Genomic DNA, 24,996 nt, shown 5'->3' on the forward strand with positions numbered 1-24,996 from the left:
CGCTAACGGCTTGCGTAGGGTAGTGGTCGATTATCTGAAATGATCACTTAACAAAGTCATGTCACTAGCCGATAGCTAGGGTATTGGTCTATTATCAGGTATGACCAGTTAACGAAGTCATGTCACCACCCTAGGGTAGTGATCAGTTACCAAACGTAGTTCTACCATTTAAATACAAGCAGACATGATGACATTCATGTATGATTAGCCAGTTTGAAATCCAGTTAACCTTGTTGAATAATGATAAATCTCTTTTGAGAAACTGTACGTACTTGAGTTGTTTGAATGCTGTTCATTGGACCTGTACACTACATCTCCTTGGCTAAATCTGAGAAAAAAGTATTACAATTTCCTTACTAGTATTTCTTTTTTAATTATTAACAAGCCGTAGGCTTGTGATATATTATTAACACCCCTATGCTAGTGATATATAATTAACAAACCTAGGCTAGTGACACATTACTGACAACACCCAAAGGCATGTGATATATTATTGACAACCCTAGGCTAGTGACACATTTCTGACAACACCCAAAGGCATGTGATATATTATTGACAACCCTAGGCTAGTGATACATTACTGACAACACCCCTAGGCTAGTGACACATTACTAACATCATCCCTAAGCTAGTGAAAACACCACAGTGATATCTCATTAACAACCGTAGGCTAGCCACGCATTACTGACACTATCCCTAGGTTGGTGGTATACTATTGACAACACCAATAGGCTAGTGATATGTTAGTGACAACCTATGTCAACCATAGGCTATTGACACACCACTGAAAACTTCCTTAAACTAGTTTTATGACATGTTACTGACAACTACCGTTTGCTAATGATACGACTAATTTCTGACATCTACCCTAGACTGGTGCATGAGTGAAAACATTTGTAGGCTAGTGGCACATTACTGACTACATCCCTCAGCTGGTGACACACTAGTGACTACAACCCTATGCTCGTGACACATTACTAACAGCACCCCTAGGCTAATGACATATTACTTACAACATCCCTAAGTTAGTGACAACACCACTTCCCTAGTGATCACTGCTGACAATTGACAACTACTATAGGCTAGTGACAAGACTTTGATAACTGCAGATTACTGATAATTGACACGAAAATGTTAACTGGTGATCATGATAACTGACCACTACCCTTGGCTAGTGACATGACTTAATTAACTGATCAGTCCAGATAATTGACCACTACCCTAGGCTAGTGACATGACTTTGTTAACTTACCATTCAAGATAATTGACCACTACCCTAGGCTAGAGACATGTTTTTAGTGACTGATCACTCCAGATAATTGACCACTTCCCTATGCTAGTGATCATTCAAGATAATTGACAACTTACCAAGGCTAGTGACATGACTTTGTTCACTGGTGATTCCTGATAATTTGGCACTACCCTAGGCTACTGGCTAGTGACATGACTTTGTTGACTGACCACTCCAGATGATTGACCACTACCCTAGGCTAGTGACATGACTATGTTAACTGATCATTCAAGATAATTGACCACTACCCTAGGCTAGTGACATGATTTTGTTGACTGATCACTCCAGATGATTGACCACTACCCTAGGCTAGTGACATGACTTTGTTGACTGATCATTCAAGATAATTGACCACTTCCCTAGGCTAGTGACATGGCTTTGTTTACTGATCACTCCAGATAATTGACCACTACCCTAGGCTAGTGACATGACTTTGTTGACTGATCACTTCAGATAATTGACCACTACTCTAGGCTAGTGACATGACTTTGATGACTGAACACTTCAGATAATTGACCACTTCCCTAGGCTAGTGACATGACTTTGTTCACTGATCACTCCAGATAATTGACCACTACCCTAGGCTAGTGACATGACTTTGTTGACTGATCACTTTAGATAATTGACCACTTCCCTAAGCTAGTGACATGACTTTGTTGACTGATCACTTTAGATAATTGACCACTACCCTAGGCTAGTGACATGACTTTGTTCACTGATCACTCCAGATAATTGACCACTACCCTAGGCTAGTGACATGACTTTGTTCACTGATCACTCCAGATAATTGACCACTACCCTAGGCTAGTGACATGACTATGTTAACTGATCATTCAAGATAATTGACCACTACCCTAGGCTAGCGACATGATTTTGTTGACTGATCACTCCAGATGATTGACCACTACCCTAGGCTAGTGACATGACTTTGTTGACTGATCACTTTAGATAATTGACCACTTCCCTAAGCTAGTGACATGACTTTGTTGACTGATCACTCCAGATGATTGACCACTACCCTAGGCTAGTGACATGACTTTGTTGACTGATCATTCAAGATAATTGACAACCACCCTAGGCTAGTGACATGACTTTGTTGACTGATCATTCAAGATAATTGACCACTTCCCTAGGCTAGTGACATGGCTTTGTTTACTGATCACTCTAGATAATTGACCACAATCTTAGGCTAGTGACATGACTTTGTTCACTGATCACTCCAGATAATTGACCACTACCCTAGGCTAGTGACATGACTTTGTTCACTGATCACTCCAGATAATTGACCACTACCCTAGGCTTGTGACATGACTATGTTAACTGATCATTCAAGATAATTGACCACTACCCTAGGCTAGTGACATGACTATGTTAACTGATCATTGAAGATAATTGACCACTACCCTAGGCTAGTGACATGACTTTGTTGACTGATCATTCAAGATAATTGACCACTACCCTAGGCTAGTGACATCACTTTGTTGAATGATCACTCCAGATAATTGACCACTACCCTAGGCTAGTGACATGACTATGTTAACTGATCATTCAAGATAATTGACCACTACCCTAGGCTAGTGACATGGCTTTGTTGACTGATCACTCCAGATAATTGACCACTACCCTAGGCTAGTGACATGACTTTGTTGACTGATCATTCAAGATAATTGACCACTACCCTAGGCTAGTGACATCACTTTGTTGAATGATCACTCCAGATAATTGACCACTACCCTAGTCTAGTGACATGACTTTGTTTACTTACCATTCAAGATAATTGACCACTTCCCTAGGCTAGTGACATGGCTTTGTTTACTGATCACTCCAGATAATTGACCACTACCCTAGGCTAGTGACATGACTTTGTTGACTGATCACTTCAGATAATTGACCACTACTCTAGGCTAGTGACATGACTGTGTTGACTGATCACTTCAGATAATTGACCACTTCCCTAGGCTAGTGACATGACTTTGTTGACTGATCATTCAAGATAATTGACCACTACCCTAGGCTAGTGACATCACTTTGTTGAATGATCACTCCAGATAATTGACCACTACCCTAGGCTAGTGACATGACTATGTTAACTGATCATTCAAGATAATTGACCACTACCCTAGGCTAGTGACATGGCTTTGTTGACTGATCACTCCAGATAATTGACCACTACCCTAGGCTAGTGACATGACTTTGTTGACTGATCATTCAAGATAATTGACCACTACCCTAGGCTAGTGACATCACTTTGTTGAATGATCACTCCAGATAATTGACCACTACCCTAGTCTAGTGACATGACTTTGTTTACTTACCATTCAAGATAATTGACCACTTCCCTAGGCTAGTGACATGGCTTTGTTTACTGATCACTCCAGATAATTGACCACTACCCTAGGCTAGTGACATGACTTTGTTGACTGATCACTTCAGATAATTGACCACTACTCTAGGCTAGTGACATGACTGTGTTGACTGATCACTTCAGATAATTGACCACTTCCCTAGGCTAGTGACATGACTTTGTTGACTGATCATTCAAGATAATTGACCACTACCCTAGGCTAGTGACATCACTTTGTTGAATGATCACTCCAGATAATTGACCACTACCCTAGGCTAGTGACATGGCTTTGTTGACTGATCACTCCAGATAATTGACCACTACCCTAGGCTAGTGACATGACTTTGTTGACTGATCATTCAAGATAATTGACCACTACCCTAGGCTAGTGACATCACTTTGTTGAATGATCACTCCAGATAATTGACCACTACCCTAGTCTAGTGACATGACTTTGTTTACTTACCATTCAAGATAATTGACCACTTCCCTAGGCTAGTGACATGGCTTTGTTTACTGATCACTCCAGATAATTGACCACTACCCTAGGCTAGTGACATGACTTTGTTGACTGATCACTTCAGATAATTGACCACTACTCTAGGCTAGTGACATGACTGTGTTGACTGATCACTTCAGATAATTGACCACTTCCCTAGGCTAGTGACATGACTTTGTTGACTGATCATTCAAGATAATTGACCACTACCCTAGGCTAGTGACATCACTTTGTTGAATGATCACTCCAGATAATTGACCACTACCCTAGTCTAGTGACATGACTTTGTTTACTTACCATTCAAGATAATTGACCACTAACCTAGGCTAGTGACATGACTTTGTTCACAGCTGGTGATTCCTGATAATTGGGCACTACCCTAGTCTAGTGATATGACTGTAACTAGTGATTCCTGAATAATGGGCACTTCCTAGGCTAGTGACATGGCTTTGTTAACTAATCATTTCAGATAATTGACTACCCTAGACCATTATTGATAATGATAACTGGTGATTCCTTGTAATGGACCACTACCCTAGGCTTTCGATATAACTGATGTCTGATGACCCCTAGCCTGGGCTATTGATATGACTTTTAAGGTTGATATGACCACCTGAATTTGTGTACCTTCAATTGCAGCTGTCTAAAACTATTACCAATCTCTCCAGTATCTTTTCTATAGATGAATATAATCAACCTGTCCAGTCACTCAAAAGTGTTATGGTCCATTGTAAATAAATACACAACACATAATTAGTAACTGGAAAGGTACAGCAGTTGCTGAAACAAGAAATGCAGAAAAAAATACATGTACTCCTTGCACTTTACCTTTTTGTATTAACATGGTTAAGTGGACTAGTGAAATTAATATATTTGACATTAGATTGATTTTTTTTTTAAATTGTCAGAATTCCCTTACTCCTAGTTTTTACTTAAAACTAAACAAAAAGTGATCAGCTTACTTTGAACAAAATACATCATTTGTAAATTTTCCTTTTTAATAAGAGCATGTATATAAGTATATTTAAATTATTAATAAAGATACTTCCTGTCTTCACAAGTGTCAGATGTTTTTCACTCTTTGTGTTAATCAGATTTAAAGGGAAAAAAACACATCAGAACAATAAAAGAATTTGAGTAGGCAGCTAAATATACGTATGGATTCTTACAAGCAAAAATAAATGTACAATAAATGTAAATGAATGGGGTGTCAGATTCTGGTTTACACCAGCCAGATGTCTGTATACATACATGTACCAAAGCATGTAACTATGCACAAGATGAAACAAGCACAGGATAGCCCCCATCCCCTTTGGCCATATGTTTATGGTGGGATCATAAGTAGTAGTAGTCTAGATAATTATGACAAAAAGCCTTTCTAGACATCTTATTTATTGGTCTAATCAGTTACTGAGTTAGGCTTAGGTTTAGTTTTAGATCAGTTTGTTCTGAGACAAAGATACAAGTGTATATGCGTCTCTAAAACAGATTTAGGGGGGATCAGGTTGGTTGGACATGACTGTAGCATAGGGACTGGACATATAGCCAATAAATATTCTGCATAAGGGGAACAGTTTTTTTTCAAATGGATATGGACGATTGACCAGAACCCCCCCCCCCCCCCCCCCCTAGTGAGGAAAATTTGGTGGTCTATAAAGGGAATCATTCAGACATGACTGTATCATAGGGACTGGACTACAGATCAGACATATAGCCAATAAATCTTCTGCATAAGGCGGGTATTTTTTTCAAATGGATGAGGACGATTGACCAGGACAGGAGCAGCACCCCCCCCCCCCCCCCCCCCCCCCCCCCCCCCCCCCCTTTCCGCATAGTTACTGTCGCTGATTTAATATAGCTCTTCTGTATATTTTCATATTAACAAAAAGAGTAGCCCCCGAATGCATAGTCATATTTCGTTGTGTGAAACTCCCCCTTTTTTAAATCGTCTTTAGAATGCCTATAATATATGCTGTCTCTGTACAATATCGAAGCTAATTCAATATTCAAAGCGCTTATTATCTAATTTTCATATCGTCTCTGTTCCAGTGATGTATGCCCGTCATCTTGGGAGCTTTTGAACATTTTTTTTTATTGTTTACCGCTTGCTGAGAGTTCTCTCAGATAATTATCGCGCCAATGACGTGATCTCGTATCTCGCGTTGTTTTATAAAACTCATGAATATTCATACTACCCTAGGCTAGTGCTACGTAGCTAGCTAACCGACAACTTTACGGAAATATCAAAGTGATTGTAAATAAGGACTCTGTGACGGGCAACTAATAATATCCGTGTTTTAAAGATTTTAATGATATCAAGCCTATCAAGCCAGTCCAGTTCAAACTACTATCACGTGGTACAATTCTCATTTACATATTATGAATATTAATTAGCAAAAGCACTACTCATTTCTGGCTATGCCCCCCCCCCCCCCCCCCCAGACATCGAGGTCCTGGATCCGCCCCTGCATCGGATAGGTTGGAAAGGAAGTAGTTTATAGCAGGCAGTCGGTTAAGTTTAAGTGAAGTGTAGTGCTTTGAACCTGCGGACAGAATATAGAAAGGCTGAGACTGTTGTTTTGGTACAGATTGTCCAAACAGGGCTGGTGCTAAGGTTTTGCGTCTCACATTTCTCACTATTGCAGTGAGTGTGTGCTGACATACCATGCCTTAGTACTGCCCTGTTGTTTAGACAGTTATAGAAATGTTTATTTAATAAAGTTTCATACGAAAGTTTTACAACAGTTGGAATAGTTTCCATACATTCGTTTTGATAGGTTTCAGCCTGTTTGATACGGTTAAATAAGTACATGGCTATTATACTTTGTATAAATAATTTGGTTATCAGATATTTTTGCTGCGGAATTTTAGACCTGGTATCCTGTCTGACCGGTTTCCTTACCACCGGTTTCCTATGTGTTCTCAAAATAACCAGTCGATATTATGGCAACGATTTTGCAGAAAGTTTCACAAGGTCTAATCTTTTATCCTCACCTTCCATAAAAATAGAATAAACATGCATTTATTTTTTCCTGCAAACTTAAAAGTGAAACGGAGAGCTGCCATATAATGATTAACCTGTCATCTTCATGATCTAAAAAATAACCATACATGTAACATTCAGAAATTGAAAATTATTTATTTTATTTATAACCTTTCAATGCCGAAGTCATGTAAGTGTTCACAAAAAAAATTGTGTCACACATAAACTAAACAAAAGAGATTTTATTAAACTTGCATATCAAAACAATATGAAATAGGTGCTACATGTACATTTGTACCTGAATATCTCCTGAAGGTTCTTCTTCTTTCGTTAATCAGACACGGAAAATATACCATCACGCTGATGCTGTGTCATCAAGTGCAGGTGCTGTACAAGTTATTATCAACCAAACCTGAAAAAAATAAATAACTATATATATACATGATATATATATATATATACAAGTTTAAATTTGTGGTTGGTGCAGGATAAAAACAAGGATGATCTTTACAGCATCACTGTGTCTCTGGTCTCAGGATGGAAGTGTGACCAGAGGTTTTCCTTAAAAGTGTCCGAGTCTGTGTCAGTTGCGATGTTTCCTGGTAGATGATTCCAGTCTCGGATTGTTCTCGGGTAGAAGCTGAATTCGTACTTGGAGGTGTTGCATTGTGGCTGCATGATGCTGACTGTGTGACTATGACGTGTTTTCCTATTGTTGACGAGGTAGTCGGAATTTCTGTGGCTACTTGGTGGTACAGTATTTTCTGAAATAGTATCAAGCGATTTGCTGTTCTTCTTGTTTCAAGAGTCGGCCAATTCAAAGATCGTATAATTGCGGTCATAGAGCCGGGTTGGTAGTTGTAGTTCTTGGTTACAAATCTTGCGCTCTGTGTTGTACCATTTCTATCCGTTTGATATCCTTCTTCCAATGTGGGTCCCATACTGAGCTACTGTATTCCAGATGTGGTCTTACCAAAGCAATGTAAGCATGTTGTTTAATTTCTTAAGGGCATCTATATAAATTTCTTCTGACAAAGTTCAGTTGTTGTGAAGCTTTGTTAATTTTTGAGGTAATGTGATGGTACCAATTGAGCTTGCTGTCCAGCTCCACCCCTAGGTATGGGTTATGTTCTTTTAGTTCCAGCTTTGTAGAATGTAAGAAGTATGGTCTTATAATTCTATTACGGATGTTATGTGTTGTCTGTAGGACGTAGCATTTCTTTGGATTAAATGACATTTTCCAATCAATAGACCACTTTTCTAATACAGTTAAGACTTTCTGTAATATTTCTGTATCATTATTGGTTTTGATGTCTCTATATAATAAGCAATCATCTGCAAAGAGTCTTATGCTGGTACCAGTTGTTAATTTATCAGCCCAGTAGTCAACACTTTTGTGTTGACATGAATATCAATAATGTGGTCATATTTATAAATTTCCTGTCACAAAATTTTGAATTTTTCGAAAAACTAAGGATTTTCTTATCCCAGGCATAGATTACCTTAGCCGTATTTGGCACAACTTTTTGGAATTTTGGATACTCAATGCTCTTCAACTTTGTACTTGTTTGGCTTTATAAATATTTTGATATGAGCGTCACTGATGAGTCTTATATAGACGAAACGCGCGTCTGGCTTATTAAATTATAATCCTGGTACATTGTACCTTTGATAACTATCCCCAATGTCATTGATGTATAGGAGAAATAGAAGCGGACCAAGTACGGTGCCTTGTGGAACTCTGGATTGTACGGTTGCAGGTTGTGATTTACAGCCATCCAGGAGTACTGTCTGTTTTCTATTTTGAAGCCAGTTATCTATCCAATTTACTGTGTACTTGTCAATACCCTTGTTCCTTAGTTTGTGTACAAGATGGCAATGTGGCACGGTATCGAAGGCCTTACTGAAGTCCAGTATCAGTATATCTGCTTGGCTTTTATTATCTCTTATTCTAGCTAGATCTTCTGTGGTGTTTATAAGCTGTTGTTCGCACGAGTGGTTTTTCCTGAATCCAAACTGGTATGGTGACAGGAGTTAGTTGTTATCCAGGTAGTTCATAACGCTACTAAAGATGATGTGCTCCATAATTTTGCAAGGGACAGATGTAAGATAGACAGGACGGTAATTTGCTGGATATGTTTTATCGCCCTTTTTAAAAATCGGGATGACATTATAACCGATGAGCCAATCTGTTGGTACTGTTCCTAATTTGATGGATTTGTTAAATATTATGTTATTGATGCATATTTGTTTACTTCTCATTTTGCCTCCAGTGCGTGTAATCTATAGTCACTGTCAGCTAAAATTGTAGCGGTTATCTGTAAAAATAATCTAAACTATCAATCATGTTCACTCGAGATATAGTTTTTCACATTCCATTCATAAATCGTCAAAAGAACAATATTTGTCATTTTCATTGATTTTGGGGCATTTTGTAGCTGGCTACATATGGGTATGGACTTTGCTCATTGTTGAAGGCTGTTTAGTGACCTACAAGTGCATAACCAATTACCAAATATAGTTATCCTAATACTCATTATAAGAGAGAAATTAACATTACAAATTTTAAAACTTTTTTCAAGTAGTAACTGAACTATTGTATACATTCAGACAGGAGATCCAGAGCTTGAACTGTTTTTTTTTTGTGATAAATGTTTTTGAACATTAGACAAATGTTAGAGAGGTTTTCTTGGTATACCAAACCATATGTTTTTCCAATAATTGGCACACTTTTTGTTCATCCGGCGTATGGTTACTCAAAATAAACTAACGTGTAGGGTGCAAAAGTGAAAGGGGCTGAACGTGAATAATAAACATGATAAAATTGAAAAAGGAAATGGGGAATGTGTCAAAGCGACAACAACCCGACCATAGAGCAGACAACAGCCGAAGTCCGCAAGGCCGTAACTACCCTTGAGGCAAGTGAGGCAATTGCCTCACTAAAATTTCGACACTAATTTTTTTTATACATATATATATAAATATAATAGACATTTGTTGTTCTGTCTCAACCTTAATTTCTATAACTTGTCATCATTCCTTTTAAACTATTCTTTCTAAATATAAATTAGCATCTCAACGGGTGATGTCTCGATAACATTAACAAAACATAGTAACGATAATCATCATTGATCTCTAGTTAAAAAGAGGCTCTTGTAGAAAAAGGAAAATCGCAACTGAAGGTAAAGAAAGAATAATTTCATTAGAACAATCCAAAAACGATAAGTAGACTGACAAATCAAGTACTGAGCATTGTAAGGGAGCAGTCCTGTCTGCGTATATTCACTTCATGAACTTTAATCTTTCTCTTTACAGATAAATAAAATATAAATAATATGGTACATGCATGAATTAGTTTTTATCCATGTTTCTTTAACCTTCAAAATTGAAAGAATATCCCATATTCCAGTTAGATATTATTGAGGAATGGTAGAACCTTTAACACAGGATTTTGTCTTTACTTATTCGGTACTACGGAATTTCGTTTCTTTATATTCGGGGTTTCGGAATCGGACACTCCCAACCCCTAACCCTAAAATTTATAGATTCTGGAACTAAAATACTACCAACTATTTCCAGAAATAATTTGAAATTACGGACCTACATGTAAACGTCAAAAACTCCAATCCAGTTCCCCTGTAATAATAATAATAATAATAATCTTTATTTCAAGAGGGTATGCTCAATTAGTACAAACACTATTCTCCCTTGAGGCCCTCACACTCCACTCACAATGCAATTCACACAATGTCTTCATAACAAAGAAAAACATTAGAAAACATAAATCAAAGTTGATACATAGTCATTTAAATAGTTCCTGGATTTTCAAGTAAAAACTTAAAGCAGTACCCATATCATATACTTACTCTATAGATAGAATCATATACATGTATCTTATCTCATTCTATCCCTAGTTTGTTTACTCTTTGTCAGCACAAAAGTGAGTTTAATATTTTGTAACTGCGACTGTATGATATGGTGCTTACAGGAAAGCTTAATTCCCTTTTACAAACACAACTGTTATACTACCGATGCTGCTACCAAATTCCTGATGGAGAAGGAATTGAAAGAAGTCATTGATCATTGTGTTGATGATAAGAGCTACTTTTAGAAAAACAGATTCCCCTGAAACGACTGGAAACTTGGAAAAGAGCCTGCATGAGGGGCGAGAGATTGTGCGGTCTTGCCATGCTCCATGTTCATCGCGATAAGGATATCAGCAGACCAAATTATGATTCTGAAACGATTTGACTGAACGGGCCATAGAAAAGTTTGACAAACTCTACTGAATCGATGTTTGTTAGATATGTTCTGGCAGCAGACTTAAATCAGTGATATTTGGATGATTATCAAGATTACATATAAATTTAAGTAAAGTTGTTAAAAATTTGGTGTTAGTAAATGTCTTAAAATATGAAAAATTTATATAAAAAGTGTACAAATTCAAAACATTATGAAACTCTCTAAAAATGCCTAGAATGCAGGATTTTGCACCATTCATTTCATACCCTCCAAAAAAAAATTTCTCCTTGCTTCGCTCGGCTCAATTCTTTTGCCTCACTAAAATAAGATGCCTAGTTACGGCCTTGAAGTCCACCAATGGGTCTTCAATGTTTAGTGTACTTTTTTTGTTTGTTTGTGAGATTTACATTCTGTGCTTTACACAATACTGAACGTTTTTTTCTAAACTGTCCAGGGTTGTTGTCCGTAGCGAACAAACATGACAAAGCACAAAAATAGCAATTATTTCTGTCCTTTGAAGTTGAATGGGGGATAGTTCAGCCATGCATATTAGAAGCATCTTATGAATTAACATTTCTCGTTTATGAAAAGAAAAGAACTATGTGGATTCCAGTTTTCATTTAGGGAACTACAGATGTGGAAATAAAGTTTGCAATATCCTTAGATTCAGTAGGTGTCCTTTTCTAAAAAAAAACATCTTATGGATATATATGATAGGGTGAAAAGTATTTTTCATCAAATCAAGCTAACAGAAAAGTTGTTTTAATCATAAAACAAACAAAGTAATAAAATATAGAGATAGCAGCCTTGGAATGTCTTAATTAAATCCTTTGATTCTACTAATTATCAAGTTCCCCTCAGGCCAATGTAATTGTGACATGTGTATATTTACTAATTCAAAAATTATTTTAAGATTTCTAAGTGGAAGGGGGGGGGGGGTGTTTGTGACCCCCCCCCCCTAAATCCACTAGTGTACATTTGTAGTTGTTTAACTTCTTTGTCATTTGTTCTCTTGTGTAGAGTTGTCTCATTGGCAATCGTTCCACATTTTGTTTTTTATATTTTCTCATTGAAACCTGCATTTACAAGAATGTTATGTAATTTTCCGTTATCAGGCTGTGTAAGGTGCACATCAAGGCAATGGACAGCTGTAAGAGGAGGGAAAAAATGGAATGTCCAAAGACCAAAACCTAGAGTATGGAAAGCTAGGGTACTTGAGAGTATTACGAGACCTATTTATGTAGAGGATATTGTTCCAGTGTCTCAATCATGTGACAAATTGGAAATTATAACACAGGATACAGTAAGCATTACAGTGTAACCTTTAAGTCAACACAAAATTACCAGTAAGCATTACAGTGTAACCTTTAAGTCAATACAAAATTACCAGTAAGCATTACAGTGTAACCTTTCTAGAACAAGTTTTGTTGAGTAGATTAATTATTTAAACTGAGAATACAGGAAATGGTTTATTGATAGGTTGTAGTCAAAATTGTTTTATCAATGGAAACTCTATTTTACTGCTTTTATCAATTGCTCATTTCATTATAAAGTATTGTAATTCAACATTGCTTGTAATAAAATTGAGAATGGAAATGGGGAATGTGTCGAAGCGACAACAACCCGACCATAGAGCAGACAACAGCCAAAGAACACCAATGGGTCTTCAATGTAGCAAAAACAGCGTCCTTCAGCTGGCCCCTTAAAAAATATGTATACCAGTACAGTGATAATGGACGTCATACTAAGCTTCGAATTATACACAAGAAACTAAAATTTAAAATCATACAAGACTAACAAAGACCAGAGGCTCCTGACTTGGGACAGTTCATTTTGATTTGATTACGTTACAAATTGTCATTCATCAATAAGAAATTGATGCTATGAAAACTTAAAGGGCAAGCACAGACAAAGTTTGACAAATTTAAAATGTATGATTTTATCTTGTTTTCTGTCAGTTTCTTTAGAATGGAAACAACAATATTGTATTTTAAGCTCTAGTGGCATCAATTGGTGATTTGATGGTCGCACCTACTTGTTTCCTGGCAATATAGGAATACATCATGTATGCCTCACCAGGAAACTTAATTTGCAACTATTAAATCACCAATTGATGTCATTGGAGCTTGAAATACAATATACAATTATCTTCTAATTGAAATTTCCTCCTATTCACATATTCAATAGATATTAGTAAGTTAGTAACCCATGTATTTAAATGAATCCACAATTTTTGATTTGTGTTTCTTAACAGGAAGTAGATGAATATGAAGAATTTATGTACAAACAAGTGAAGAAGATGTTCGACGAGAATACAATGATTCTGGTGTGTCAGATGCTGAGTATGCCTACAGTTGACAAAAGAAAGGCTATCAACACCATGAAAGATAACGGGATGAGATTGTGGTTCTATAACAATAGATTAATAAGGTGAGTGGTACTGGTCAGTCAGATGCTGAGTATGCCTACAGTTGACAAAAGAAAGGCTATCAACACCATGAAAGATAACGGAATGAGATTGTGGTTCTATAACAATAGATTAATAAGGTGAGTGGTACTGGTCAGTCAGATGCTGAGTATGCCTACAGTTGACAAGAGAAAGGCTATCAACACCATGAAAGATAACGGGATGAGATTGTGGTTCTATAACAATAGATTAATAAGGTGAGTGGTACTGGTCAGTCACATGCTGAGTATGCCTACTGTTGACAAGAGAAAGGCTATCAACACCATGAAAGATAACGGGATGAGATTGTGGTTCTATAACAATAGATTAATAAGGTGAGTGGTACTGGTCAGTCAGAGTCTGAGTATGTCTACTGTTGACAAGAGAAAGGCTATCAACACCATGAAAGATAACGGGATGAGATTGTGGTTCTATAACAATAGATTAATAAGGTGAGTGGTACTGGTCAGTCAGGTGCTGAGTATGCCTACTGTTGACAAGAGAAAGGCTATTAACACCATGAAAGATAACGGAATGAGATTGTGGTTCTATAACAATAGATTAATAAGGTGAGTGGTACTGGTCAGCCAGATGCTGAGTATGCCTACAGTTGACAAGAGAAAGGCTATCAACACCATGAAAGATAACGGGATGAGATTGTGGTTCTATAACAATAGATTAATAAGGTGAGTGGTACTGGTCAGTCAGATGCTGAGTATGCCTACTGTTGACAAGAGAAAGGCTATCAACACCATGAAAGATAACGGGATGAGATTGTGGTTCTATAACAATAGATTAATAAGGTGAGTGGTACTGGTCAGTCAGGTGCTTAGTATGCCTACTGTTGACAAGAGAAAGGCTATCAACACCATGAAAGATAACAGGATGAGATTGTGGTTCTATAACAATAGATTAATAAGGTGAGTGGTACTGGTCAGTCAGATGCTGAGTATGCCTACAGTTGACAAGAGAAAGGCTATCAACACCATGAAAGATAACGGGATGAGATTGTGGTTCTATAACAATAGATTGATAAGGTGAGTGGTACTGGTCAGTCAGAGTCTGAGTATGCCTGCTGTTGACAAGAGAAAGGCTATTAACACCATGAAAGATAACGGGATGAGATTGTGGTTCTATAACAACAGATTTATAAGGTGAGTGGTACTGGTTAGTCACATGCTGAGTATGCCTGCTGTTGTACTGAAAATTCAGAAATTAGTGTGCATATATTATTGTGATTTTGTCATTTTAGACTAGAATGTGATTTTAATTTTCACATTATTAAGAAAAATCATGTTTATATCATATAAATTTTTATTAAATATATACAAGTTTGAATTATTGCGATTGTAACCCAGTTGCATTTTTTCGCAATTAATAAAAACATCACAATAATTTCTGCATTCACAGTAGATTGAATAAAGATTAATTGAGTTGTTACTGGGAAATATTGAGTTATCTCCCTTGGATCATTAATTTATTATTTAGTCCACATCAAAATTTTATCTTTTTTACATTAGAAAAATTTAAATTCAATATTATATATATAGATAATTTTATTGCTCAATATTTAATACTTATTGTTCACATGTATACTGCATTACCATATCTAAAATAAACAAAGATGTGGTATGAATATGCAAATGAGACAACTCTCCACAAGTTACCAAATGAAACAGAAATTAATAACTATTAACTAAAGGTCATTGTAAGACCTTCCAAAATGAGTAAAACCCATACCTCATAGTCAGCTTTATAAGGCCCTGGAAAGAAAAATGTAAAGCAATTCAAAAGATAAACCTTTTGGCCCGATTTATGTACAAAATACACACAAAAAACAAATATGAAAATACAGCAACAAGACACAACCCCTGAATTGCTTGTCTCCATGGAAACCAGAGTCGTCAGTGACCAATAATGTAGATTGTTTTCAGCTTCATTTAAACCAAAACAGTATATTCCCAGTATCAATTGTATCCATTATCATAAAGACCAATATTGATGTTCTTTTTTTTCAGACGAGCCATAACAGAATATTCCCAGTATAAGAACATGGCCCCCTGGATTATAGGCTCCAATGTTTATGTTGTATGTCCAGAGCCTAAGGTTAAAGAAGCTTTGAAAATACTGAAGAAAATTCCTGATTTTATTGTTCTAGGTAAGTTACCATGGAGATATTAGTGAAGGTTTTAAAAATATTTTATCAGACCACCAATTCATAAATATACAATATTTTTGTACACAAAATTGATTTCTGATGAATGGTTGAAATTCATTTCTGTTGTATTGTTCTGTAATAAAGATTGAATATGATTATTTTAACTTGATAAGTGTTATAAAAAAAATTATTGAATTGACCAGATATTTTTACTTGATCAATGTTAAATTGTTTGGTTAAAATTAACCTTATAATTTATATCTTACATTTATAATTCAGGTAAGTTAATGAATCAGATATAATATTACTGCTGTAAATGAATTAACCAATTTAACTACTGTGACCTAATTAACCAAACTAACTACTGTGACCTAATTAACCAAAACAACTACTGTGACCTAATTAACCAAACTAACTACTGTGACCTAATTAACCAAAATAACTACTGTGACCTAATTAACCAAACTAACTACTGTGACTTAATTAACCAATATAACTGCTGTGACCTACAGTACAGGTAGGGACTTATTTTTATGGAAGCCTTTATCCGTCTAGATGTCAGACTGGTCGGACAGTTGTCCCAGAGTAATAAACACCTGCTGTGCAATATCCAAGTGGAAGGTCGTAAATCAATCTGTACCAGCTTGATTAGAATTAAATTTTACCTGTACAGATATAATTGTATTTATGGAGAATAGATAAATGTAAAATATTGTTTTGTATTCAAAGAGAAAGAATTAAAATTAAAAATTAAATATAAGAATTTAAATTAAAAATTAAATATTTAGAATTAAAATTAAAATTTAATATCATGAATGTGGGATTTTTTTTTTTATTAAATATAAGAATTTAAATTAAAAATTAAATATTTAGAATTAAAATTAAAATTGAATTAATTAAAATTAATCATGAATGTGGGATTTTTTTTTATATTTGAAAATGAAATAAAGACGATTTTTAACAATATATTGTGTTGCCAATTATTATAATAGTTTTGTGCCAATAAACTATTTTGTATTTGCATTTGTATTTGTAAACCGTAAATATTTCATCTAATTCAAAATAATAAGCCTAATAACAACCAAGACTGTTTTCAATCGAAGTTTAAATCAAATTGTTGAGACATCAATCCCGTAAATTATACGAGTTTTCATGGATGGTTCTATTATTTCCCCCTTTTAACGTCCTGTTCCTTTATATGTTATTATTAGAAACACAATTTTAAGTATAAGGCCAACATATCGTATTTATAAAATATGTATAGGCATTGTGAATAAAGTTATTTTCCTTTTGATACAACTTTCCCCGTCAGAGCCTCTACATCAATTCACACCTGTCAATCATTTCTCGCAAGTAAAACATTTTGGTCAGACAGATCACTCGTGCTTTCTATTTTGACATATTTCCCGTTAATCTCTTTGAAAGTCAAACAATTGGTTTCTTTAAATACAATATTTGTAACGCCGTGATCATATTTCGATTCCTATTTTTTATTTAACAAAAAATTGTTGACAATCGAGATATTGCCTTTCTATTTTCATGTCTCAGTCACTCTTTTATGTAAATCGCCGGTGTTTTTATTATAAATATATACGAATCGGTACACGAAAATCAAAATTTAACCTTATATAGTTTATTGAATAAATGCACATTTATACCCAAATGGGGTTGAAGGCTAATCGTACTATTCATGATCAGCTGTCTTTACTTTTTCGTCGTACTTATAGTCATTCTATAGCTCGCGCAGTCCGTAAGAATTTTTAAATCGATGTTTTCCGAAGTTTAAAGGAGTTCTCCAAAGTAGAATATTTAAATGGGAATCCGGGAAATGACTGATAAAAATAAAACAAAAAATAGTTAAAGAAGACTAAATCTTGTTTTGATTTTACATGTATGTAAATCGATTAAATTTCTATTCTGGTCAATCGATCAAGAGCCTCAAAACTAACGCACAATACTGTCAATCATTCCACATCAAATTTAATCATGAATGGATTTTCCCACGGTCGTTCAGTAAGGTCACCCGAGTTTACTGTTACGACATTTCCCGCCATATAAAAATCTCGTGCAGTGGACAAAATCGATCTTTAACATGTTTTATTAGCATTCGATAATATTGTGAGTGGAGTCGAGTTAAAGTTCAACCACGTGCACACGCCGTTGATCACTAATATGTTTATCATGGAATAATCTTTTCACGGCAAATTTTTCTTAACAAATTGCTGTTAAAAATATATAACATACAAGTTTCCTTTTTTACATGGATTTTTGCGATGTCTGGATTTTGATTTATTTAAATTCGGGACCTTAGGACTTCGTGTTTTTAAGCCCAGGATTTCGAGATCCGGACCCTATTTACCCCCTACCCCAAATGCAGATCAATTATATAAATTTAGCATAATGAACAAACACGGAAATCTTAAAATAAACTTATGTCCGGGAAGAATCAATATCTTCTTCTAGTGTTATTATTTGCGTTATATTTTATTGATACATCTCCAACTTTGAAGTTTTGGACAATAAACTGTTTACAGTAAAAAGTAAAAACTACAAAGAATCAGCAAGCTACTAAATAATATACAAGTATTGCTCACTGTAATTATTTTTTATATCTCGGAACTGACCCAACACAGACTGAAAATTAAATACATATTGTAGAAATATTTTGCATGTGGCCGCGTCAAACTAACCCTGGAGACGGCATTCTGCCAATGGATTTACGAGTAAAACAAAAATAACCGTAAGCTTCCAGAAATAGAATACATAAAAAAAACTACTGTGACCTAATTAACCAAGACTGTTTTCAATCGAGTAAAACAAAAATAACCGTAAGCTTCCAGAAATAGAATACATGTAAAAATATTTATGTTTGAAATTATATAATGCAAACAAATAAGAAACAGATACACAAAAAAACGAAAAATAAACAACAAAGAAAATAGAACAAAAATAATTTTGAGGAACAAATTAGAAAATAAATACCAGTTGAAATATAAAAACCATAATTAAAAAAATAAGCTATTTTTATTAAAACAAAGTTTTCTCCAGTACTTCACCTGTAAAAATATTTTATGTCAAAAACGATGTAATCAATAAAGTGACTGAGAGGTTAAAATTACAGGTAACCTTATTCTGAAATCAGTGAACCGTAATTCTAGCAGCAGGATTAAGATGAAAGGACAAATATATTGCCAATCACACCTGGATTTGTTGATTAATGACCATACTACCTACCATAAAAATGTCCGATTATTCATATCCGACTAGACGGATTAAGACATCAATAAAAATAAGTCCTAACCCGTACTGTAATTAACCAAAACAACTACTGTGACCTAATTAACCAAAACAACTACTGTGACCTAATTAACCAAAACAACTACTTACCAAACTAACTACTGTGACCTAATTAACCAAAACAACTACTGTGACCTAATTAACCAAACTAACTACTGTGACCTAATTAACCAAAACAACTACTGTGACCTAATTAACCAAACTAACTACTGTGACCTAATTAACCAAACTAACTACTGTGACCTAATTAACCAAAACAACTACTGTGACCTAATTAACCAAAATAACTACTGTGACCTAATTAACCAAACTAACTACTGTGACCTAATTAACCAAAACAACTACTTACCAAACTAACTACTGTGACCTAATTAACCAAAACAACTACTGTGACCTAATTAACCAAACTAACTACTATGACCTAATTAACCAAAACAACTACTGTGACCTAATTAACCAAACTAACTACTGTGACCTAATTAACCAAGACTGTTTTCAATCGAGTAAAACAAAAATAACCGTAAGCTTCCAGAAATAGAATACATGTAAAAATATTTATGTTTGAAATTATATAATGCAAACAAATAAGAAACAGATACACAAAAAAACAAAAAATAAACAACAAAGAAAATAGAACAAAAATAATTTTGAGGAACAAATTAGAAAATAAATAGCAGTTGAAATATAAAAACCATAATTAAAAAAATAAGCTATTTTTATTAAAACAAAGTTTTCTCCAGTACTTCACCTGTAAAAATATTTTATGTCAAAAACGATGTAATCAATAAAGTGACTGAGAGGTTAAAATTACAGGTAACCTGATTCTGAAATCAGTGAACCGTAATTCTAGCAGCACGGATTAAGATGAAAGGACAAATATATTGCCAATCACACCTGGATTTGTTGATTAATGACCATACTACCTACCATAAAAATGTCCGATTATTCATATCCGACTAGACGGATTAAGACATCAATAAAAATAAGTCCTAACCCGTACTGTAATTAACCAAAACAACTACTGTGACCTAATTAACCAAAACAACTACTGTGACCTAATTAACCAAAACAACTACTTACCAAACTAACTACTGTGACCTAATTAACCAAAACAACTACTGTGACCTAATTAACCAAAACAACTACTGTGACCTAATTAACCAAACTAACTACTTACCAAACTAACTACTGTGACCTAATTAACCAAAACAACTACTGTGACCTAATTAACCAAACTAACTACTGTGACCTAATTAACCAAAACAACTACTGTGACCTAATTAACCAAAACAACTACTGTGACCTAATTAACCAAAACAACTACTTACCAAACTAACTACTGTGACCTAATTAACCAAAACAACTACTGTGACCTAATTAACCAAACTAACTACTGTGACCTAATTAACCAAAACAACTACTGTGACCTAATTAACCAAACTAACTACTGTGACCTAATTAACCAAACTAACTACTGTGACCTAATTAACCAAAACAACTACTGTGACCTAATTAACCAAAATAACTACTGTGACCTAATTAACCAAACTAACTACTGTGACCTAATTAACCAAAACAACTACTTACCAAACTAACTACTGTGACCTAATTAACCAAAACAACTACTGTGACCTAATTAACCAAACTAACTACTGTGACCTAATTAACCAAACTAACTACTGTGACCTAATTAACCAAAATTACTGTGACCTAATTAACCAAAACAACTACTGTGACATAATTAACCAAAACAACTACTGTGACCTAATTAACCAAAACAACTACTTACCAAACTAACTACTGTGACCTAATTAACCAAAACAACTACTGTGACCTAATTAACCAAACTAACTACTGTGACCTAATTAACCAAAACAACTACTGTGACCTAATTAACCAAACTAACTACTGTGACCTAATTAACCAAACTAACTACTGTGACCTAATTAACCAAAACAACTACTGTGACCTAATTAACCTTTACAACTGGTGATATAAGAAGATGTGGTATGAGTGCCATTAAGACAACTTTCCATCCAAGTTACAATTTATAAAATTAAACCATTATAGGTCAATGTTCAGTCTTCAACATGGAGACTATACAGTCACTTAGACACTATTAGCTTTATTAGCCTCTATGACTGAATGAACCTTTATAACTGACGTGATTGTATTAACCGTTATATAACTGACCTGACTATATTAACCTTCATAACTGATCCAACTGGCTGAAATTATTAACTTAACTTTGTATTGTAGGTGGATTGGTAGAAAACAGTTTATATTCCAAAGATGGATTAACTCATTATTCACAGTTACCTAACATTGAACAATTACGTGGAGAACTGGTCAGTGTATTAAACATGGCCGCTGGAGGGAAGACTCATTCATTGTTAGAATCACATCAACAAACATTATGTAGAAATCTGGCCCAGTATGTTAAACAGGAATCAGAAGGAGAGGACAACTCTTGATATAGAATTAATAATCAAAATAAATAGAAATAATTCAGTCTTGATGTTTGTTTTGAAAATATGAAAACCTTTTTACCCAATCAATTCTTTACCGGTTAAATTTTTAGCTATCTGCACCATGTGTTTTTTATTGTAGTTTGTCTAAATTTGTTTGCCTTTTTAGTTCACCTGAACCAAAGGCCCAACTGAGCTATTCCAATCACTTGGCGTCTTATCTTCCGTCTTTGTTGTCCATCCACGTTAAAAAAAAATAATTTTGAACTTCATTTAGAGAACCACTGAATGAAATGAAACCAAACATGGCATGAATGATCCTAATGACCTACTGACCAAGTGTTGTTTCTTTGAAGTGGATCTATTTCCAAGATGGCTGTCAGCATGGGACTTAGTTTATCATAAGATCCTAAGGGAATCGCATATAAATGTCTATTTTAGAGAACAACTGAATGGAATGAAACCAAACATAGCATAAATGTTCCATATGAGGTGCTGATAAAGTGTTGCTACTTTGTTGCTAATTTTTTTTTTGGATTCAAGTGTCACTTATGAGTCTTTTGTAGACAAAATGTGCGTCTGTCGTATATATAAAATTTTGTCCTGGTATCTATGATGAGTTAATTTAAAGATGGCCACCAGGATATTTTATAAATTAAGGGGCTAATATTAAAACCAAATTTGGCCTCTATAATTATTTGGGTATCTCTTATGATTTTTATATATGTTTACATGATTTTCCAATCCAAAGTAGAGTCAGGTGAGGGACACATAGAATTGTGTATTGTCCTTGTGCTGATGCCTTCCAACAGGAGAACTGGATCATACTGTGTGCTAGCACTAGCAACAGGAACATCAGCAATGAAGTTTTTATCTTGAGTTTGCCAAAACTGGAAAAGGAGATATATGTAAGCACATTAGCAGGGTAAGGGTAATAGTGTTGTACGCATGGTCCTGGCACAGATAATTTTAAAAGGAGGAGTTTTATATGCTAGGATTGAGAACAGATTATCCTGTAGTGTGCTAGTTCTTTGACATGTACATCAACAGGGAGACATGCTGTATTCTAGAAAGGAGAATGCAGTAAAAAAAAATAGGGTAGATATAAAACAAGGAAACTGACAATGCCATGGCTAAAAAAGAAAAATAGACAGATACTAGTACACAAGACACAACATAGAAAACTTAAGACTAAGAAACACAAACCTTATCAAGGTTCCGGTTGTTTGCAAGATTTTCGGACAAGCACAATAACATGAAAATGTTATATACTATATGCTACATGTAGGACATGGAGTACAACAGCTTGGTACAGTTATCCTCCTATGCTTTAGGTTTGAAGTTTAATATTTGATAATTGCTGCCTTTATATCCTGTTCCCACAGTAAGGTATGGTAGTTCATGTTGGTATGTGATTTATATCGGCATAATCTGTGATTGATAGGTGTAGTCCAATACCGATTGGCATAGATAATGATAGATAAGTATAATCCATGAATGATTGACATAGTCCATGAATGATTGACATAGCTAATGAATGACATAGTCTGTGAATGATTGACATGGGTCGTGGATGAATGACATAGTCCGTGAATGATTGACATGGATCGTGAATGAATGTCATAGTTCATGAGTGATTGACATGGGTCGTGGATTAATGACATAGCCCGTGAATGATTGACATAGTCCGTGAACGATTGACATGGGTCGTGAATTAATGGCATAGTTCGGGAATGATTGACAAAGTCCGTGAATGATTGACATGGGTCGTGGATGACATATTCCGTGAATGATTGGCATAGTCCATGATTGATTGACTAACTCATGAATCACATAGTCCGTGAAAAATTGACATGTGTCGTGGTTGAATGACATAGTCCGTTAAAGATTGACATGGGTCGTGAATGAGTGACATAATAGTCCACGAATGGTTGGCATAGTCCTTGAATGTTTGGCATAGTCCTTGAATGAATGACATGGGTCGTGAATGAATGACACAGTCCGTGAATGCTTTACATAGGTCATGAATCACATAGTCCGTGAATGATTGACATGGGTCATAAATGACATAGTCTGTGAATGATTGAGATGGGTCAAGGATGAATGACATAGTCCGTGAATGATTGACAAGGGTCATGAATGACATAGTTAGTGAATGATTGACAATGGTCGTAAATGATTGACAGACATGGGTCGTGAATGATTGACATAGTCAACGAATGATTGGCATAGTCCGTGAATGATTGACTAATTCATGAATGACATCGTCCGAGAATGATTGACATGGGTCGTGGTTGAATGACATAGTTCGTTAAAGATTGTCATGGATCGTGAATGAGTGACATAGTCCAAGCATGATTGACATAGTCCGTGAATGAATGACATATTCCGTGAATGATTGACATTGGTCATGAATGACATAGTCCGTGAATGATTTACATGGGTTGTGAATTAATGACATAGTCCGTGAATGTTTAACATGGGTCATGAATGACATAGTCCGTGAATGATTGACATGGGTCGTGAACAGGGTTTCCGCTGGCGGTCACCATTTTCGCAATTTGCGAAAAAATAATAATTGTGGCGATAAAAATTCGTCATTTGTGAAAGAATTTGGCGAAAGAAATATAGAACGATTTATTTTCCTCCATCTTGTTCATTTATTTTTTTCAAGTTTCTCGGACTTTACCCGATCAGACAATACTCGGAATTCACCTTGACCTCATTAAGAAAATCAATAATCAGCTGATTGCAATTTATAGATATCGACAACAAAGGACATTAATAAAGGTGTTGATTCTGTAATCTGTAAACGAATTTCTGCCAATCAAGGCACACCTCCGTATAGAGGAAAGTAGTTCCGTCAATGAGATTCCTCCACCAATTTATGTACACAGGTAAATTCACAGTTCACAATAGTCATACACAAGGTTATCTAATTTAACATACATGTTTACGCCACGACAGTGTTAAAAATATTTCAAATGCAATTAAAATGGTAAAACCTAATTTTAAAATAAGTCAAAAAAAGGTTACAATAGAGACAATAAGTACAATTAAATAATTATATATAAATTTCTTTTAACACTGTTAAAAAAAAAAGAAGAAAGTTTATAAGTGCAATCCGTAAAAAAATTAATAGACTTTAAAACTACTAAAAGAGGGAGATCCATGTGAACCCCAACATGTATATATTATAGCTAAAATGATTTCACAGTTCTTCATTTTCTGTTTGCTTTTGTATCAGCTTTTGTCAACACATCATAGC

At 35.1% G+C, this 24,996-nt stretch overlaps 1 protein-coding gene across 1 annotated transcript; it reads left to right on the forward strand.

Annotated features, from left to right (window-relative positions):
• Window positions 1-6,998: 6,998 nt before the first annotated feature.
• On the forward strand, window positions 6,999-21,773 carry LOC134694629 (large ribosomal subunit protein uL10m-like). Its single transcript, XM_063555670.1, has 5 exons — window positions 6,999-7,108; window positions 12,475-12,662; window positions 13,614-13,789; window positions 15,824-15,963; window positions 21,520-21,773. Exons 1-5 carry the CDS (start codon window positions 7,078-7,080, stop codon window positions 21,732-21,734), a joined length of 750 nt encoding a protein of 249 aa, XP_063411740.1. The 5' UTR covers window positions 6,999-7,077; the 3' UTR covers window positions 21,735-21,773.
• Window positions 21,774-24,996: the final 3,223 nt, after the last annotated feature.

This window comes from Mytilus trossulus, chromosome 13 (assembly GCF_036588685.1).
Source record: "Mytilus trossulus isolate FHL-02 chromosome 13, PNRI_Mtr1.1.1.hap1, whole genome shotgun sequence".
NCBI classification, from domain to species: domain Eukaryota; kingdom Metazoa; phylum Mollusca; class Bivalvia; order Mytilida; family Mytilidae; genus Mytilus; species Mytilus trossulus.

Coding starts and splice junctions, on each gene's coding strand:
- LOC134694629 (XM_063555670.1), top strand. CDS start 7,078: ATGGCAACGATTTTGCAGAAAGTTTCACAAG. Junction 12,663..13,613: donor AAATTATAACACAGGATACA/GTAAGCATTACA, acceptor GTTTCTTAACAG/GAAGTAGATGAATATGAAGA. Junction 15,964..21,519: donor TCCTGATTTTATTGTTCTAG/GTAAGTTACCAT, acceptor TTTGTATTGTAG/GTGGATTGGTAGAAAACAGT.